General features: G+C 48.4%; 1 protein-coding gene across 6 annotated transcripts in view; it reads right to left on the bottom strand.

Annotated features, from left to right (window-relative positions):
- The window catches only part of ATP9A (ATPase phospholipid transporting 9A (putative)), a 126,604-nt gene that overhangs the window by 27,248 nt on the left and 78,566 nt on the right, over positions 1–20,790 (bottom strand). For all 6 annotated transcript variants that reach the window (XM_032878959.1, XM_032878960.1, XM_032878962.1 and 3 more), the window contains 2 exons: positions 18,066–18,278; positions 1,709–1,870 (listed from right to left, as the gene is read on the bottom strand). In XM_032878959.1, coding sequence (XP_032734850.1) covers positions 1,709–1,870; positions 18,066–18,278 — 375 coding nt within the window. The remainder of the gene's footprint in view (positions 1–1,708; positions 1,871–18,065; positions 18,279–20,790) is intronic.

Raw genomic sequence — 20,790 nt, 5'->3', positions numbered from 1 at the left:
AAATATAGGGATAAATTTTCTTTCTAAATATAGGGGTAAATTTTCTTTCTAAATATAGGGGTAAATTTCTCTGTCAAATAAATAAAATCTTAAAAAAAAAAGAAAACATGGGGTAAATTTTCATGACCTTGGATTTAACAATAAATTCTTGGATATGACACTTAAGGGCAACAAAAGAAAAAAACAGATAAACTGGGTTGATCAAAATTAGTGACTTCTGTGAATCAAAGGAATTTTATCAAGAAAATGAAAAGACAACCTACAGAGTAAAAGAAAATAGTTACACATCATCTCCCAGATGATATCCAGATTATGTAAGGAACTCTTACAACTGAACAACAGAAAGACAACCAAATTAAAAGGTGTGCAAAGGCCTCAGATACACATTTCTCCATGGAAGATATAAAACTGGCCAATAAGCACACAAAAAGATACACAACATCATCAGTCATTAAGTCAATACAAATCATAACCACAATGAAATATCACTTCCCAACCACGACAATGGCTACAATTAAAAAAAAAAAAAGGAAAATAAAAAGTGTTGGTGAGGATGTGGGGAAATTGGAACCTTCCCACATCAGCTGGGAATGTAAAATGGTGCCCTGTTACAGAAAACCATTTGGAGTTTCCTTATAAAGTTAAATGATGGAATTATCCAGCAAGTAGGTAATGAACCCAGCATGACCCAGCAATTCCACTCCTAGGTCTCAACCAAAGGACTGAGAACAGGTATCCAAATCCTTGCAAGTGAGTGCCCACAGCGGCACGACCCACAACAGCCAAAAGTGCAACAACCCAATGTCTATCAACAACCAACAGACAAGCGATGACTCAGCCACACAAAGGTTCCTGCTTCCACATGGATGGATCCAGCACAACATCAGGCTGAATGAAAGAAGTCAGACACCAAAGGTCACGTATCATAGGATTCCAGTTACAGGAAGTATCCAGAATCAGTTAACTTCTTGAGACAAAAAGCAGACGGGTGATTTCAGGGACTAGAATGAAGGATGAATGGGGAGTCACTATATTTAAAGGGCATGAGGGTTCCTTTTGGGGTGATTAAAAATGTTTGGAAACTTGACAGAAAGGGTAGCTACAGGGCGCCTGGGTGGCTCAGTTAGTTAAGGGTCTGACTCTTGATTTCAGCTCAGGTCATGATCGGGGGGGTCGTGAGATCGAGCCCCGCACTGGGCTCCACGCTGGGTGAGGAGCCTGTTTAAAATTCTCTCTCTCCCTCCACTCTACCCCCCCAACCCTGGGGCACATGAATGCTCTAAAAAAAAAGAAAAAAAACAAGTGGTGGGTGTACAATCCTGAATCTACTAAATGCCACTGAATTACACACTTTAAAATGGTTCACTTACGTGAATTTCACCTCAGCAGACAGGTGTTTAAACAAAAGCGTACACAGCGAGGAATGCATTGTATCAAGAATGCCCAGTCCGCGTACGTGAGACCTTTCCTTCTAGAACCAGGTTAACCAGAAGCTGATCCACTACCTGAGGTCTTGTCCACCTCAATGGACCAAAAACATTCTTTCCGTTCAGGCAATCCTACTCTCTCGTTAGTCTGGACAACAGACCTCATCGCCGGAAAGACGGTAAGAAAAGGTTAATAAAGAACGCTGAGCTATGGGGACCCACACAGGAGACTTGCGTTTTGGAATCACCTCGAGCCCCGAGTCCCAATGGGGGTAACTCACCCTCACGATGACGCCCATCCGCTTGCTTTCGTAGGTGAAAGGGAAGATCTGTAAGATGGTGAAGTTCAGGATCTGGTCGCCAGGGGTCCTCAGCTGCATGGACGACTGGTCTCGGCCCACCAGGGTTAAGCCCACACTTTCGGTCCACTGGACCAGGGCCACCTAAACGGGACACAGGGCCGAAGGTCAGATACACGGCCAAGGGTCCCGGTTCGGAGATCAAGCAAACGAACACCAAGGTGGGAGGGGTGCCACGACCGGCAAAGCACCAGCTGTCACTGTGTCCCCGGGGAAGGCTGGGTCTGCCGGTGGGGAAAGCATCCGTCCTTCTGGGCCGGCAGGCGCTGCCACTCGCCCAGCCGCCCTCCACACACTAAGGCTCACCTTCTCCCCCAGGCCCCAGAGAGGGCTACACACTCCCAGGAGAGCACACAGGGTCGAGAGTGCCCCCTTCTGGAGGATTCGCACTGAGCCCACAGCAATAGCCAGAAAGGAGGGTGCAGTGCAGGTGGGGGAAGGGGGAGCCCCGCATTCACACTCTGCTCTAAACTTCTCCAACACCCAACCAGGCAGGTGTCCACAGCGGGTGTCCACCAGGCAGCTCTGCCCCCTAGGGGACCTAGAGCAACATGTGGGGACAGTTCTGGTCATCACAACTGGAGAAAGGGGTGTGTACCCCTCACATGTCCTGGTTCCTGCCCGCAAGGTGCTGCTAAACACCCCACAACACAGCCCCCAGGCCCCCAGCCCAGAAGGCGGTACTGCCAACAGGGAGATCACTGGTCCACGCAGGGGAGGAAGGTCACTAATTCAGCTGCACAAGGTGATGCTGGCGGGCGGCGGCGTGGCAAGGCCAGGTAGGTCCTGGGTTTACCTGGCACCCAAGCCCACCTACCACACATGGCACTTCCCAGAGGCAAGGCTTCTATTGCCACCTGGAAGCTTCTAGTAACCTCAGTGAGGCTTGCTTCACTTTAATCAAAGGCAGGGGGCTTGCGAACTCCAAGACGGGGGCCAGACTGGTCGTGCAAGGGAGTGAAGAGGACTGCGGGGGTGGTGGTGGGGGTAACAGGACCCGCGTCACATCCACAGGGGCGGTGACCCCCGTCACACTGAAGAAGGACACTGCCCCAAGGGAACGCAGCCCAGAAAGAGCCAGAGCTTCCAGCTTCTCAAGAAAAACCAGAGATAGGGACCTGTTCCTGAGATTTCCCTTTAGATGCAATTAATGCACCTGTTTTAAAAGCTGGGCAAGAAAATAAAACCCCGTCCACAGATTAATCCGGCTGAGTGTCCAGGAAGAGAAGGAAGTAAGAGCAGAAAAGGAACGCAATGGTGGGGACAGAGAGGGGAGATGGGGAGGGACGGGACAGCAGCGCATGCAACCCCGCTGGCCCTTCCTGCCATTGCCCGGGAAGGAGACACAAGTAAGCGTGACAAGCCCACGGTGCACCCGAGGGGCAGGGTCCACACCCAGGGTCAGCCGGCCCCTCACCAGCCCACCGAGCTGAGAAGGACCGACTCCACCTGACAGGCGCAGAAACAGACTCAGAGGCAAGCGTGGCGGGCTGCTCCCGGCCAGCAACGGTGACCAGCTGCTGCTGTCACGGGATCTCCTCCTGGGTCTAAGTGACCCAAGTAAAAAGCCCCAGGGAAACACATCCCAGCTCCCAGCTCCCCCCATGCCAGCAGAGCACAGGGGCTCACTCATCACCATACCCTCAGGGGGTGCCTGGCCATAGTCAGGAGTCCAACCCTCATGTCCCCCGCCCTGCCACTGAGTGGCAAGTTCATAGGGTGTGCGGCAGGCCGAATAATGGCCCCAAAGAGGCCCACATCCCAATCCCCAGCCGTGGGAGTCTGTTACCTTACAGGGCAAAACGGGCTTGGCGGGGAGGACAAAAACAAGGGACGGGGCCCTGGGAGACCATTCTGGATTGTCATAATTACAGGAGTACTCAAGCGGCAGTACGCTCCCAGCTATGGCCAGGGAGAAAACTGCGGGCAGAGGAAGGCTCAGGGCGATGAGAGGTGTTGGTTTTGAAGACGGGGAAAGGAACATAAACCAAGCAATGGTGACAGCATCTAGGAGCTGGGAAAGGCAAGGCCAGAGTCACCCTGGGGCATCCGGGAGCAACACAGGACATCCTGCCAACACCCTGATCACAGGTCGGTGAGCCCTGGCCCCGACCTCTCACCTACACCACTGGAATCCATCGACTGTTTCAAAACATCAGATTCGCAGCAGCTGGCCGTGGCAGTGATAGGAAATGCATCTAAGAGTCTAGCAATTTTAATGCCAAACAAGCTGCCATGTTATTCTGAGCCAAGTCCCAGAGCATGGCGGGGAGGGGTTTAAAAAAGAAAAGGAACCCCTTTCCCCTTTCTTCCTGGAAGATTTAATCTTTAGGGAAGGAGACAGAGGCAGGTTTTAGGAGAGAGCAGACCTGGGCAGTGACAGAGGGTGACAGAGAAAGGGGTGCATGGAAGGTGTCAGTTCTCAGATGTATTATCTTTAAGCCCAGAAGTGGGGACAAAGGTGCCCAATATGGTCCTCTGTAACCGTGAGCAATATTCCACAGGGTCCCTGTGGGGGCCAGACGCCGTAAGAGTCACGGTCCTAGGGAACCCACAGATGGAACTCCATGGAACCCCGATGGAACTCCATCGGGGTGCTGAGCAGCCCCCTTCCTCCTCCAAGAGACTCTGCACAAGTGGAAACCTGCGGCTTCATGTTTCTTTCTGTTTCCAGGACCCCGAGGCTCTCCTGGGCTGCTACTGCCTGAAGCAGTGGGAGATCCAACCCAGGATCCCGCCCAGCTCTGCCACCCACCCCCACCCCCTCCTCTCAGCCACGTGCGGGGCTCCGAGGGCTTCTTTTCCATTTCCGTGGCAGCTCGACACATTCTGTGCACCCATCTTCAGTGGGCTACGCTCGGATACCTAACGAGGTTTCTGCTGTGGACACGGACGGGGTTTACGCTAGCAAGAGGTTTATGCTCTAGAATGGGAAACTCCACCCTGTTTGAATGATGTTGTAAGAAGGCAACCAGGATTCGCATGAATGGAAGGTGCTGTCACACTGACCTCCACCTCCATGGAACAGGCTAATCAAGTAATGACTGTTTTCGGTCTTTTTCGCTATGAGCCTACACCAGCCTTTGGAAACCCATTCATTAACTTGTTTAAGTCAATGACTCTGACTTTCAGTAGCGTCTGTCTTAACTGCTAACAATCCTTCCTTAAAGTCTAAAATGCAGGAACATGGGTATACACAAAATAATCCCATCTGTACGGAAAATGTGTATCCGGGGCCACACATGTGAGCAAGACTTCTGTCTTCTACTTTCTAGCCCTCTGTTACCACGGCAGCATCTCTTTTATTTTTAACTTTAATTAAGGAAACACATATCCCAGCACAAGACACCACAAACACGTAAGGACACACGAGCTGAGAAAGTTTACACCTTTACAGACCAATTTTGTAACAAAGAAAAACTCTTCGTGGGAGGCCTTCGACCACGACTGTTAGCGAAAGGGGTTTTTCCGGTCTTGTTTTCAAGCTGCTGTGACTTCACCCCTTAAAAACCTGTTTCATTGTTCTGAAAAGATGTGAAAAGTTGGTGTTGCTGGGTTTCAAGGAAATACAGTAACTCCCCCAGAGCCTGCTCCACAATCGAGAAAGAATGTGGAACTCCAGACCTGGACGGGGCTTCTTAGACAGTAAGGCAGTTCTGGCCTTGGCCAGCCCAGCCCCCATGCCAGGGACCTAATGGACCCTACTGGAGGAACAGTTGGGTCTATAAATCTGAAATGACAAGCAGTGACAAATGCTGACAGGTGAATTACACCTGTAGGCAAACACCTTCTAAGTGCACTTTGCTTGGCAGCGAACCTCTCAATGGAGTGAAGGAACCAGCCACCATGATTGCTGGCCCCCACCCTGGGTCCAACTTCCTCATCAAAACTCCCCTAGGCTTCCCTGGGGACTGACACCCCTAGGACATGAGCCCCATGGTGGGGGTGGCGTGGAGGGGGTCTCTGATTCTCACCTTCCACTCTCTGGCCCACGTTAACCTAAGTCAGAGTTAATTTGAAGCTTGAAATCCCTGAGGTCCTACTGAGAAGAAACCGGTTGGAAACTGGGGTGCTCCCCAACCCTTCTTGATTTCAGTGGGGACAAACATTTCAGGGGTCAGGAGAGACAACTGCATTTCTTTCCAAAACAAGATGTATAAAATGAGGCTACTTCTTTCTCATCCTGGTGGGTCCGAGCTCCCATTCAAAAGAATCATCCCATATCACCCAAGCAGAAAGGATTTCGGGAGTTTTGAGTCTCCCTGTCCTTGACAGCCAGAAGTGGGGTCTCTGGGGCTTCGGATCAGAAATATCCAGAGGTCAGAGCAGCAGCAGAAAAAGAAACCCCGTTAAGGTTGAATGAATGAATGAACAAATAAATTAACTCAATCAAATGAAAACCGAGAAGGGACGGAGGGTGGGGAGCTGGGGTCCTGAGTCGCCTGTGTATTCTGGTTTGGGTCAGGAAATCAAAAGGACAGGCTGCTACGCCCCCTCCCTAAAATGCCCATCTGAAGAATTCATGCCAGAACGATCCATGAAAGGGCTTTTTCATCATTGTGGGTCAGCAATAAACCACCTGTGACAAGTTTTAATAATTTTCCCTTTGTACCTGGGAATATGTGCTTGGGAAAGATGCCAGGTCAGGCTAACGAACCTTGAATTCTTGTCAGGGACAGGATACGCAGTAATCCTAAGAGCATGCGGGAATCTGGTATCTTTGGGGGCATTCAAGAAGATCAACACTCGGGTTCACAAAGACAGGCCAGTCCGCCCTAACCCAGCCTTTCAAGACTATGCGTACGTCCAGAGACCTAAGGTAGTCTTTACCTAACGAGGAAACTGAGTCAACAAGGCACTGCTGGGGGCTGGACAGGCAGCAGACAGGAGGAGGGTGGGCTCCACACGGGCAGGGGTAAACTGAGGCAGCAGCCACCCAGCCCCGCTAACCACTGCCTAGTAGAAACTAGGCCCACCATTTCCAGGTTTGATCTTCCTCAAGAAAAGCTGATTCTTGGGTAACATTAAGTGATTTTTAAAATATTGCAGCAGATATGAAAAAAAAAACAAAAAAAACCAAAACAAAACAAACAAACAAACAAAAAACCCCACAGCCTGGAGCAAACAAAACACCACAGGTCTTGCTTAAGAACTCGCCAGCAAGATCGTGGGGTAAAAGGCCACTCCCTGACCCATGTTTCTATGACCCGGTACCTGGATCAGCTGAATCACTGAATCAGATGAAAATTCGTATCTGAGGGGCGCCTGGGTGGCTCAGTGGGTTAAGCCGCTGCCTTCGGCTCAGGTCATGATCTCAGGGTCCTGGGATCGAGTCCCGCATCGGGCTCTCTGCTCAGCAGGGAGCCTGCTTCCCCCTGCCCTTCCTCTCTCTCTGCCTGCCTCTCTGCCTACTTGTGATCTCTCTCTGTCAAATAAATAAATAAAAATCTTTAAAAAAAAAAAAAAAGAAAAGAAAATTCGTATCTGAAAAGAACAGCGTCATCTCCATAAAAAATTAGCCCTTTAGAAGCTTCTATTCCCTTAAGCCCATTCTTGGCCAGCCCAAATAAGAAACGAGACAGAATATTCTCGCACCTCCCGCGCATGGGGGAGCTAACACCAAGCGCAGCTCATTAAACAGTTTCTTCCCCTGCCCCTCACACGCTCACAGAGCCCCCTCTCTTCTGAGCAGCCAAAACTCTGTTCAAGAGTCTTACCCCCTGGGGTTAATAAATAACATTGATGGAGGAGGGTTTTCTCCTTAAGTTCCTGACTCTGTTCTCTGAGCTCACCCTCGGGCAGGCGGAAGACCTGGCCCACAGTGCAAGGGCAGAGCCCCACTCACCTCTCAAATCCTTCTCCCTCCCGCCCTCCCCTCTGACTCCTGTCCCCCTGCCTGCAGCGCAGGTACAAGGAGGGATTTGCGGGGGGCACACAGCCCTGATGGATGAACGTGGCCCTGCAGGGGAAAACTTCACGGGCTGCCCCACAAGGACTGGACCTGCGGGACCGGGCCCACCACCCCCATGCTCCCATGCCCCCCACGCCCCACTGCAAAGCCACAGGCTTGCCTCTCCCCAGTGGTTCTCAGCATCACTCTGCAACAGGGTTGGGAAAATGCAAAACGAGACAACTGGGACCTTTTACATACACACTCGGGGATGTGCAGAGAGACTGAATCCATCCGGCTATCTGTCGGGACCTTAAAACTCAGGACGGGGAGCTTGGGTGGCTCAGTGGGTTGAGCCTCTGCCTTTGGCTCCGGTCATGATCTCGGGGTCCTGGGATCGAGCCCCGCGTCGGGCTCTCTGCTCAGCGGTGAGCCTGCTTCCCCCTCTCTCTCCCTGCCTCTCTGCCTAATTGTGATCTCTCTCTCTGTCAAATAAATAAATAAAATTTAAAAAAAAAACAACTCAGGACAGCCAGAAATGGTGGACAGAGTAAGTCATCTGGGGCGTACGTGAGCAGCAGAAAAGAGTGTAGCCACTAAACATCCTACCACAGATGCTCCAGGGCGGGGATGAGACAATATATCACCAAGGGGACAAATCAAGATGGAATATGGAACGAGGTCAAACATTTAAATTCTATGTACAGAAGAGAGATGGGAAGGGAAAATACCAATTTTTTTTTCTCTAATAGTTCATTTTTTCTATTTTTTTTTTTAAAGATTTATTTGAGAGAGAGTGTGAGTGGTGGGGAAGGGCAGTGGGAGAGGGAGAGAACCTGAAGCAGACTCCAGACCACGTGCAGAGCCCAACTCAGGGCTTGATCTCAGAACCTTGAGATCAGAACCTGAGCTTAAACCAAGAGTCGGATGCTTAACAGATGGGGCCACCCAGGCACCCCTGCTTCCTTTTTCTATAACGAGCTTATGTTACTCTTATAATTAGGGGGGACAACTAAAAATAAAATCTGCTTCTAGGTGAACTTTATCTTCACTATACTCTTCTATCTCCCAGCAGTGACCTGGACACAGGAATGCCCTCCTGCCACTAAGTCATTGGGGAAAGACCTGTACACACAGCTCTTTGCTTCTTTCTTGTACATCTGTAAGGGGGCTGTTTCAAGGTTACTGGATACCAGGGGAGGAAACGCACCCTTGTCGGTTTTCCTTTCCAAGGATAGGATCCTGGAGAAATGAGTGGTGAAGACAAGACACTCAGTGGGAAGGCTTCTAGGATCTGCTAGAAGGTTTCTTAGCACCAAGCATGGAAGCTGCCCAAAATGAGAAAGGGAAGGGACCAAAAAACATACTTCACTGAGCCTGGGAGGCAAAGAGACCCTGAACGCCAGCTCAGAAAAGGTAAGAATAACCAGACACTGGGAAGGTCACCCAGCATTAGCCCTGAGCTCCCAACACAGGTGCACAGCACTCAGTAGTCCCTCATGAGTGACAAAGCAAGTTCAAGCCCTCATCCCATAGGTGGAGAAGCAGTACCGTGGCATCACACGGCCAGCCCCAGGACGTGGGCTGCCTTGTTTTAATCCTGCCAGCCACATGGCCTTGGGGACACCCCAGAGCCAACCTATACCTCATCGGCAAAACAGACATGATCATAGTAACTGGGTTGCAAGGGCTGCCCAGGGCACAGCGCCTGGCACGGAGAGCAAGTATTCAGCAAGTGTCCACTTCCTACAGCATCCGCTCACTGACGATTTGCCTAAAACCACTCCACTAAGGAACCGTCTGGCACTGTTGGTAGGAATTCAGACTGGTGCAGCCCCTGCGGAAAGCAGTGCGACGGTTCCTCAAAAAGTTAAAAATGGGAGTGCCTGGCTGGCTCAGTCGGTAAAGCATGCAACGCTCAATCTTGGATCTCAGAGTCTGAGTCCTGCGCTGGGCACAGAGACTGCTTTAAAAAAAAAATAAAAATGGGGTGCCTGGGTGGCTCGGTCAGTTGAGTGTCTGCCTTCAGCTCAGGTCATGATCCCGGGGTCCTGAGACTGAGGCCCGAGTCCAGCTCCTTGCTCGGCAGGGAGCGTCCCTCTCCCTCTGCTGCTCCCTCTCCCTCTGCTGCTCCCCTGCTTGTGCTCACTTGCTCTCTCTCTCTCTGTCCTGTCAAATAAATAAATAAAATCTTTAAAAAATAAACAAATAAAAATAGTAACAAGAGAGTATTATGTTAAGCGAAATAAGTCAGAGGAAGACAAATGTCCTATGATTTCATTCATATGTGGAATTTAAGAAGTAAAACAGATGAGCATAGGGGAAAGGAAGGAAAAATAAAATAAGATGACAACAGGGAGACAAACCATAAGAGACTCTTAACTCCAGGAAACAAACTGAGGGTGGCTGGAGGGGAGGTGGGCAGGGGGATGGGGTCACTGGGGGATGGGCATGAAGGAGGCACATGATGGAATGAGCGCTGGGTGTCACATGCGATTGATAAATCACTAAATTCTCCCTCTGAAACTAATAATATACTATACCTTAATTATATTGAATTTAAGTAAAAAATGTTCTAAATACATAAAATAAAAAGTTAAAAACAGAACTACCCTATGAACCAGTAACCACACTACTGGGTATTTACCCAAAAAACAAAACAACGAAGGGATACGTGCAGCCCTGTGTATTTACTATAGCCGAATAATGGAAGCAGCCCAAGCGCCCGTCGATAAAGGAATGGATAAAGAAGAGGCAATAAGCAGATCTACATACACAATGGAGTATCACCCAGCCATAAGGAAGAACTCCATCTTGCCATGCGCAGTGACATGGACGGTACAAGAGGGTTTAACACTAAGTGAAAGAAGTCAGTCAGAGAAAGACAAATACCATACGATTTCACTCATGTGTGGAATTTAAAAAACAAACAAACAAATGAGCAAGGGGAAAAGAAAAGAGAGACAAGCCAAGAAAGAGACTCTTAACTGTAGAGAACACACTGATGGTCACCGGAGGGGAGGGGGAGGTGGGGGGGCGGAGGGATGGGGGAAGCAGGTGGTGGGATGAAGGAGGGCCCTTGTCAGGAGCACCAGGTGATGGATGGAACCATCAGGTTGTACACCTGAAATGAATATTACACTGTGTGTTAACTGGATTAAAATGAAAGGACATAAAATAAACATTTTTTAAAGATTTTTTTATTTTATTTATTTGACAGAGAGAGAGATCACAAGTAGGCAGAGAGGCAGGCAGAGAGAGAGGGAAGCAGGCTCCCCACTGAGCAGAGAGCCTGATGCGGGGCTCGATCCCAGGACCCTGAGATCACGACCTGAGCCGAAGGCAGAGGCTTAACCCACTGAGCCACCCAGGCCCCCCCAAAATAAATATTTTTTAAATTAAAAAAAATTAAGCAGTAAAATAAAAAGTCAGCATGTGGCAGTTAAACACAGCTGACCACTGCCCTGGGGGAGACAAGAAGCCAGTGTGATGCCCTTACCTGCCATGAAAGTGGACAGGAGGGTCCTGAAATGCCACTGAGACACTATGAGAACACACAGTACCCCAATATTTTAGTAAAACTCAGGCCTCTGTGCACATCACCACTTGGTGACACTCCAGGCACTGACACGCTGAAAGCAAAGGTGCACAACCGAGTCTATAATTTACAACTGCACTTCTACGATTTTAAAAATATGTTAATAATGAAGGGGCGAGAAAAATTCTAATCCATGCAAAGAATTATTTCTGCAAGGATACTCAGATACCCATCACAATGGGTGTCTCAGAGGGAGGGAGGAGGTCCCTTGCAGAGTGGGCAAGAGTGAAGGGCTCTGGGTAAGGAGGAGACACGTATTTCACCCTACGCTGCCAGCATGGGGCAGCCTCGAAGAACATCCTAGACATGACCCAGAACTTGTCATTAATTGCTCTGAAATTAGTGATCCATTCAAGGCATGGCCAAGGCATCAAGAAACTTTCCATCATATACACAAGTCCACACGTGGCAGGTGCTCATAGGGTACACACGTGCACACACACATACACACATGCCTACATATAGACGAACACACACACACACTCATGCACACAGAAATCCTACAGGAATAGGACATCGGAGACTTGCTAAAGGGTGTTAGTGAACTCACTCCATGCTCCTTCCTTCCCTGTGCTACAGCAGGATGCTGTACTACGGAAACATGCAATTACGTTTCTACATATGGGAGCAGACACCTGGGGCAAATCTATAGCAGAGTATAAACTGTAATCTCTAGATGGGGGATAAAATTAATGCTCATCCACTTTTTTCTCGTATCTACAATTTTACTTTTCCTGTAATGAGCACATTAGTACTTGGGATTTTAGATGCCTAAAAAAGTTTTCAATATGAACGAATTCCTGGAAAAAAACAAAAAAAAATGAGTCCTAGGGTTGATTCAACCTGTTCTTAGGCGAGCGCCTCCTTGACCATTCACACCAAGAAACAAATACCTTAAACATGCGTCACACCACCTCGGCGAGCCCTCCTCCCTGGTCTGCCAGCCCGGGCCCCACTTCCAATGCTGCCAAACATCCAGGAAGAGATGGTTTGCCCTCGGGGCTGAGCACTCTGGAGCACCTCTCTCTGGCCAGATTACACTGATTTCATCTCCCCTGGGCGTCACCCTACGGTGGCAAGCAGGGCCCAGTGCCCCTCAGGTTGCAATCAATGGCTGAATAAAGCCACTTCAAGGCTTTTTCCCAAGCAGAATGTGCACAGGAAACAAATTTAGGAAATCCTGCTTTCTGTTACAGGAAATGAATCCTCCCCTGACTGGCAGAAATTATTCTGGCAGCCCCAAAGTAAAAGGAATGCCGGTTTCTATGCGTTTTCCAGACACTGACCTTGCCTAGACCGGCAAGGTTTTATTGATACAGAATATCAAAGGTAGGATTCTAGACCCAGCCAAGTCTAGGTGGAAACCCACAGGGATTTAGAAACAGTACAGCTTTCTGAAAGATTTTGCTGGAACTCAATGTAGCCTCCTTTCTGTCACGTAGTGTTTCCATATACACAGATTGTATTCTACAGTATACGTCTTTGGAAATAATTTAGAAGGCAGGTCGGTAAAGTATTAACAGTGGTCATATCTTTAGTTAGCCGGATTACGGTTTGCTTCTTCCTTCTTTTACTTATCTATATTTTCACATATTCTGCCATAAACATGAAATAACTATGCAATAATAAATCAATTTGTTGGGTGGGGGTGAGATACTAGTAAGGTAACACTGACCTGTGTGATGACATCAAAGACCGAAAGAAAATACCTTTTTTTTCCCCCAAACACTATTCAAATCTTAGAAAAACATGACAGGGCTGAATCTGAGTGCAATTAATGAACAGGGGGGAGAAGCACAAAGCATTCCGTGAAAGATTTACCCTCGTGGAAAAACTCTGCCCAGTGCTAACACAAATATATCGAAGTTCAGTGGGAACCAGGAGTGGGGGACAGGCATTAGAGAACCCCCATACGCATGTCAATCAATGGCCCATGTTAGGAGCTCACAGGTAGCAGTGCTGATCAGATCGTCAACGTTTGAAACAGATCAAATTCAAGTCCCTTCAAACACCCGTCAGCTTCTGGTTTCCAGTGCATAACTACCAAGAATCCGGCCCTTTCACACATCTCCCGTTTAGGGATACTGTCTCCCATTTCCAAATGGAAAAGTGAGCATTGGGGCACCTGGGTGGCTCAGTGGGTTAAAGCCTCTGCCTTTGGCTCAGGTCATGATCCCAGGGTCCTGGGATGGAGCCCTACATCGGGCTCTCTGCTCAGCAGGGAGCCTGCTTCCCCCCTCTCTCTCTGCCTGCCTCTCTGCCTACTTGTGATCTCTGTCTGTCAAATAAATAAATCTTGAAAAAAAAAAAAGTGAGCGCCAACAGACTAAATTTGGTGGAGAAATGATGACCCATCTGAAGCTTTTGGTTACGACGGCACAAGTCTGATTAAACGGGTCAGATTATCCACATCCACCCTCCCTCCCCCTTCTCTCACTCTGCACACAATGCCCATCTCAGAATTTGGCTAAGGGTTTCAACATTTTTCACCCCTAAAAATCCCAGTTGAAACGCTGGTGGTCATGGACAGACTGGGCTCAGAGCTGAGCTATTCCACAATCACCAAGCGGACTACAAGGAGTCGCCTCCTCAGAGCCACGTTCCAGGGCCCCCAAGGATAAAGAAGGTACTGGTCAGGGAAAGCCACGTCCAAATGTCCTTCCCTTTCTGAACTTTGGAAAAGGTTATCATTACAGTACTCCCCGAACCACCATTCAGCTCTGGCTCCTTAATATTCTCTGATTAGTCTAGACCTTTCCAGCACTCTTTCCTGGAGAACCCCCCACCCTTCTTCATAAGAACAACAAAAAATAACTGGATGCCCCTGTAACATTTGTGGAAAAACAAAATCGTTTAAAAATAATTCTGGGCATGCCTGGGTGGCTCAGTGGGTTAAAGCCTCTGCCTTTAGCTCAGGTCATGATCCCAGGGTCCTGGGATCGAGCCCCACATCGGGCTCTCTGCTTAGCGGGAAGCCTGCTTCCCCGCCCCCCCCCACCGGCCTACTTGTGATCTCTGTCTGTCAAATAAATAAAATCTTTAAAAAAAATAAAAATAATTCTGGGAATTATCCAATCATTTATACCAGGAGCCTTAGAAACACTCCTTCACTGTGACCCACAGGACTGACTGTCCGTTAAGGGGCTCACGACAACCCTCTTGTCACAGGGGCGAGGAGGTACAGCGAGGAGCGGCCAGCCACGTGTGGAGCTGGGATCCCAAGACTCACGTGCTCAACGGTCTCACCCCTGCCCCGTCCCTGGGTACAGGAGCTGCCGTCTTGTGAAACACTGACCCCCCCCCCCACCCCAGTGCCCCATTCATCATAGGCACTCCAGAATGCCTGCTGAATTAATAAGCCCAGTCACACCATTTCTAGAAATATCGGGTGTAAGGATACTCACAGAAAATGTGTATAAATGTTAGGCTAAACATGAGAGATAACCCAAGTTCCCACAAGAGGAGAAGAGTTAAAGACATTAGCATGCGTACGTAAACAGTAATTATAAAAAGCTGTCTTTCAAGGATATTCAAAAAATGTGGCAAGTAGGCATGATGGAAGTATCCAGTTTAAAACGGAGAATACAAAACTTTGTTAAAAATTCCTGTTTTCTTAGGAAAAAAATATATGAAAAGATATCAGAGGATCACATGTCAAAAAGTCCTTAGTGGTGGGTGCCTGGGTGGCTCCGTCAGTGAAGTGTCCAACTCTTGATTTTGGTTCAGGTCACGGTCTCGCGGTCATGAGATCCAGCCTACACCGGGCTCTGTGTTCAGTGGGGAGTCTGCTTGGGATTCTCTCTCTCCCTCTGCCCCTCCCCACGTTTGCTCTAAATAAATAAATAAATAAATAAAATCTTAGGGGGAAAAAAGTTCTTAGTGGTTTCTGAAAAATAACTAAGTAAAATGACTAAGAGTTTGGGTTGTGACAACATATTCCCTGGGTTCGAACCCTGGCCCTGTCAGTCAGGGGCTTTATCGTAAGAGTAATTAGTAAGAGAGAACGGCAACTTTACCATGAAGAAACCTGGGGACACCACCTGATCCACGTGACCATAAGTTAGTATCTTGAAGAGGACACCCCAACAGCAGGTCTCCCTATAACACGTACTGAGGACAGAGCCAAATTTGCAATAAACCGAGTCCTCACGAAATTTTGATGACAAAATGTCATCAAACCAAAACTGAGGGACGTTCTACAACAGCCTTTATCTTTGAAAGTATGGGGGCCACAAAAGTCAAGGAAACCTAAGGAACCATTCCACCTTAAAAGAGACAAGAGGTATGAGGGGTGCCTGGGTGGCTCAGTCGGTTAGGCGTTTGCCTTCAGCCCAGCTCATGATCTCAGGGTCCTGGAATTGAGCCCCAAGTCAGGCTCCCTGCTCAGAAGGAGTCTGCTTCTCCTTCTGCCCCTCCCCCGATTCGTGCTCCCTAATAAATAAACAAAATCTTAAAAAAATGAAAAGAGAGAGAGAGAGAAAGAGAGAGAAAAGAGGTGTGGCAAGTGAAGATAGCATGTGTTCCTGGGTTGGACTCTGATCTGGGGGGAGAAATATTCGTGTGTGTGTGTGTGTGTGTGTGTGTGTGTGTGTTTGAAGTAAGTTGTTAGTGGGACAACTGATGACATCGCAGGATAGAAAGCAGTACTCTATCAACGTTAATTTCCTGTGTCTAATAAATGTCCTTGTCTTTCAGGGAAAAAAATAAAATACTTACAAGTAAAAGAAGATCATGTCCACACCTAACTCTTCTAAGGTGAGGAATGATAAAGCACAGGTAGAAAATAGGTAACATTTGGGGAATCGGAGTGACGATTTGGTGCTGGTGAATTCTTGGTACTAATTTTACAACTTTAAAGTCTGAAATTATTTCCAAGACAAAAAGTTAAAAAAAAAATCCAGGTGACTTTAGGCTAAATATTTAACCTCTCTTTGACTTTTCTCTTCTGAAAATGGGGTCATAATGGGGCCCCTTCATTGCTAGAAACATTAAGATGAGATCCTACACAGAAAGCACTTCAAATGGGATCTGACAGGCACCAAAGGCTCAAGGAAAGGGGCCCACTGTCATCTTTCAAGAATGAGACTGCAACTGATCCAGGTTCTTCTTTATGGTTGTCTGAAATGTCCAAATGTTCTACAATGAAAAGTAACGGCTTTCATAATCAGAATACAAGTTTTCTGGAAGGGAAGGAAGAGAAGGTAAAAAGACCAGAAAGTTACCCGCTTGGTGAACTATCCCTGTGTCTGAATCACACTGAAGTCAGGAAGACGAAGAAGATCCTATTTTCATGAAGAGGGCGCTCCCATCACATGACACCCTGAGACCCCGGGAGGGAGAGCAGTCAGGGGCCTGTTACAAAAAACCGTAAAGAGCCATCATGCTAAGAGACCCTTGGTTCTTGAACATGCAATCAAATGAGTCCTGGTTCTAGCCAGAGAATGTGTTACACAGAAACAGCAACCTGGAAGTATGTGGCTTATTGGACTTGATCAAAACTAAACACTTTAGGGTTTCAAAGGACATCATCGTGAAATCGAAAATGACGGCCTTCCTAGTAGAAGAAAATACTTGCAAAGCATGTATCCCATAAGAGACTTTTGATCTGGAATGTATAAAAAAAACTTTCAACTCAGCAACAAAAAGACACATATTTAAAAGGGGGCAAAGGATACTGGAGAGAAGAAGATACACAAGTAGCCAGTGAGCACATGGAAAAGACGCTGAGCACGGGAGCCGTCAGGGAAAACGCAGATGTAAACCACAAGGGAGGTCCCACTTCACACTCACTAGAATGGCCAGAATCCAAAGGACTGACAAAGACCCCGTTGGCAAAGGAGAAGGGAAACTGGAACCCTTACATGCATCATGGCTTGGGCTGTAAAATGACACAGCCACTTTAGGGAGCGGCATGGTAGTTTCGGGAAGCTCAAAAGTGACGCTCACGTGGGACCCAGCAGTTCCACTCCATGAAGATGTACGTCCACACAAAAACTTGTGCACAAAAGATCCCAACAGCATTATCCATAACAGCAAAAGAAGGAAAGAAAAAAAGGAACACTCCAAATGTTCACCAACTGATGAGCGCATAAACAAAATGTAGTATTACCCATGCCACGGGCCATCGGTCCCCCATGAAAAGGCCTGAGGGACTGACACACGCCACTGCATGGACGAATCTGGAAAACCAATGCTAGGTGAAAGCAGCCAGCCACAAAGGTCACATACTGTAGAGAATAATGTCCAGTACAGAATAAGTGTCCAGAATAGGCAGGTCTAGAGAGACAGCAGGGCTGGGGGCTGCCAGGGCTGGGGGGAGGGCAGGAGTCCAGGAGGACACGGAATGGGGCGCTTCCTTTTAGGTGGTGAAAATGTTCTCAATTGATTGTCCTAACAGTTACAGAACTCTGTGAATACACGAGAAAGGAACACTGAACTGCGTGTGTTCAATGAGTAAGTACAATACACGGGCTCTAGCTTCAGAGTGCAGGAGTTTTTCAGCAAAGGGAAGGCGCCACTTAAGTGAGGCCTTGTGCCCACACGCTGGCCACCTGAGTCAGGAACCAAACCTCTTTCTCTTTGCTTATTTGGGTTATAGTTGGAGTCCAAGAATATTTGTTCTAGAGGGAAGCAAGTCCTGCACGCATCCGAAAATGTGTTTCCCTAGCAGCCCAGTCCCCCCCGGCTCGTGTCTGCAGACAGGTGGCTCCCTTGGGGAACCCTGTGCCCCAGCACGTGGAAAACAGGTGCAGACTCTTCTGTGCATCCGACCGTCTCCACCTGGGCTTTACCTCATCTGGGCTGGACGCCTGGTACACGCGGCAGGAGTCTTCGTACTGCTTCTCGGCCTCGGCCTGGTCAGTCACACCATTGGACTCGTACACGGGAGTCACGTTGTGGCAGAGCGCGATGGCCTTCACGGCCTCATGCACACGGCTGCTCATGGTCCGCCGGACCTTGGTGGTGAGCGTGGGGCCCTTCTGAGCAGGTGGGTCCTGGGATTGCTACAGGAAAGAGAAAAGAACAAGGAAGATGACTGGAGACACAGAAGGGTCTAGAACGTGTGGAAGAACCACCACATGGAGCAGCCCTTAGACATGAATACACATCTACAGTGACATTACAATATTTGGCATGTCCTTTTTATGGACCCAATCATTCATAATTGGCAAAAAAAAAAAAAAAGAAATGCAAAATAGAGAAAAAACATTACAAATCAGCAAATGTGGGTGATTCTACCTTTGAACACATGAATCTGTCCTCCTTTGGGTGGTATCAGGAGCCCCTGACAGAGGGAGGCCTCATATATCACAAGTGAGGCTGGCGTAGGAGGCTAAGGCTTCTCAAGCTGGCATGACTGACCCTTGGAGAGGAAATTCTCTGTTGCAGGGGCTGTCCCGCACTCAGTCTTCAGTAAAACTCAGATGCCCTCTGTGGTCCATGCAGCCTACCTGACCAGCCCCTGCCCACCTCTGCAGCTTCCCTTCATGCCATGTTCCTCCTCCTCCTCTCTGCTCCAGCCACACTGGCCGTTCTATTCTTTGAATACCACCAAGCTCCTTCCTACCTCAGGGCCTTTGCACCTGCCTTGCCCTCTGCTTGGAACATCATTACCAGATCTCGCAGGGCTGGCTCACTCCTTCTCATCCCTGAGGTCTCAAATCAAATGGTACATACTCAGAGAGGCCCTCCCCAAGTCCCCCAGCTCACAGTCCCCCACACCGGGAGTCACGCTCCCACACTACAATGTGCTTTGCTGTGTTCAGTCCAAAACAGGCTTGTTCGCCCGAGGATTCTCCCATTAAGCCATGAGAACAGAACTTGTCCGCGTGTGTTATTCATCACTGCAGGCCCCGTACCCAGAGCAGTGCCTGGCACATGTCGACACTTGCTGAACAGATGAACAAATTAAGAGCTCAGGACTCCTAAGGGGATGGTGGGGCATCCTTCCCTGACTTGACTGTTTTCCTATTTCCAGGAAGAAATAAATTCAAACTGACCAACACCCCTCCCAGGTTTTAAATCACAGTTGTGGACAAAAGGAACCCCTGCAAAGGTCTTCCTCCACAGCTAACAGAGTCCCGGAAGTTAGAGACACCTCTGGACTTACTGGGGTGCTGGATGCCATTAGGAACATATTTTATCCAACAGAAGAGAAGCGGTCCGGTCCCGCAAAATGAATTGTTTTATACCCACAAACACGTGACTGCCCCAAAACAGAGAACAGATGGGTAAGGAGAAATAAAAAAACGATTTTCATTTCATTTTTTTAATACTATTTTTAGCAGTGGCATAAGCCTCCCCAGGTAATTAGACAATTACTAAATTATTCTGGTCATGCAGGCGCACACACTGCTTTAGCTTCCTGCTCTGTTAACCTCTGGTGTCAAGAGGACACGAGTTTCACTTCCAGGCCAAAGGGCACTGTGTGGTTACGGTAATTAGAGCAATGAATCAGAACTACAGTTTAAATGAATCATTATTTGCCAAGTGCTTTTAATTATAAAGAATTTAATTCTAAAATTATAACAAGGACTGAAGACTTACAGAAAGGTTCTCTCCCCTGGAAAGACTACACCCAGAGGGTTCTCCATGAGCTCCGTAATTTACGATCCAGCCACAGCTGCGTGTCTTCGATTTGCCCATATGCCTCAGCACCTGGACCAAATTATTATTTAACATTTGGGGCAATAACAAGACCTCTGACAACATCATTGCTTTGGCCAGCAAGTTTCAGTAAGAATGGGTTTGAAGGAAGGACAAGGGAAGGGCATCCTCTCCAAATCTCTGAACTGTATAAGCCATCTGAACTCACGTCTCCAGAAATACTCCCGCTAGTATTTCAAATGGGGGATAGCACCGAGCTCTGGCGCTTTGCATTCCAGGTGAAACCAGCCGAGAGCAAGGCAAAGAGAGAAACACAGGAGCCCCAGATTTTTTGCAAAGACCTCGCTCCCTGACCAGGGAACCAGCCGACATCCAATCAGAAGACGGGGGTGATTAACCCCAACCAACACCACAGGCCACGGGTGTCGTGTCTCCAAGTTCATTTATTTTCTCCCTCAAATTAACCCTTATCCCCCTTTCCAACCAAAGACGTTTCAGGGAGGAGGAATAAAACCGTGGATTCTGAAATGGTCTCTTAATTCTCAAAGGAAAGGCTCATCCACCCACCGAAGGGCTGTCCACATGCACCTTGAACACGCTGGTGATCACCAGAGGCTCGGCCCGCGTCAGGAGGAGGGCCCAGTCTTCAAACATCCTCGCATTCCCCATATGGAAGAGTTTCACATTGTACCGTGTTTATCTGTGGCCTCCTCCCCATAGGCCTTGAACCTACGCACATTTCTCCTTACTTAAAAAATACCGGGGGAAAACAAAACCAGATGTGGTACCCATAGAGGTGGGGCTCCAACTCCTTCTGCCCCCGGGGGGAAACCACGGGTCCCCTTGTCGAAGGGAGACCCAACAGGCCCACACGAGGTCAGAAGCTGGGAGAGGAAATCAAGGCCTCCA

Source organism: Lontra canadensis, unplaced genomic scaffold (assembly GCF_010015895.1).
Source record: "Lontra canadensis isolate GAN:19392208 unplaced genomic scaffold, GSC_riverotter_1.0 scaffold65, whole genome shotgun sequence".
Lineage (NCBI taxonomy): Eukaryota > Metazoa > Chordata > Mammalia > Carnivora > Mustelidae > Lontra > Lontra canadensis.
Note: the sequence above shows the minus strand (reverse complement) of the source record. Positions and strands in the feature narration are given on the sequence as shown.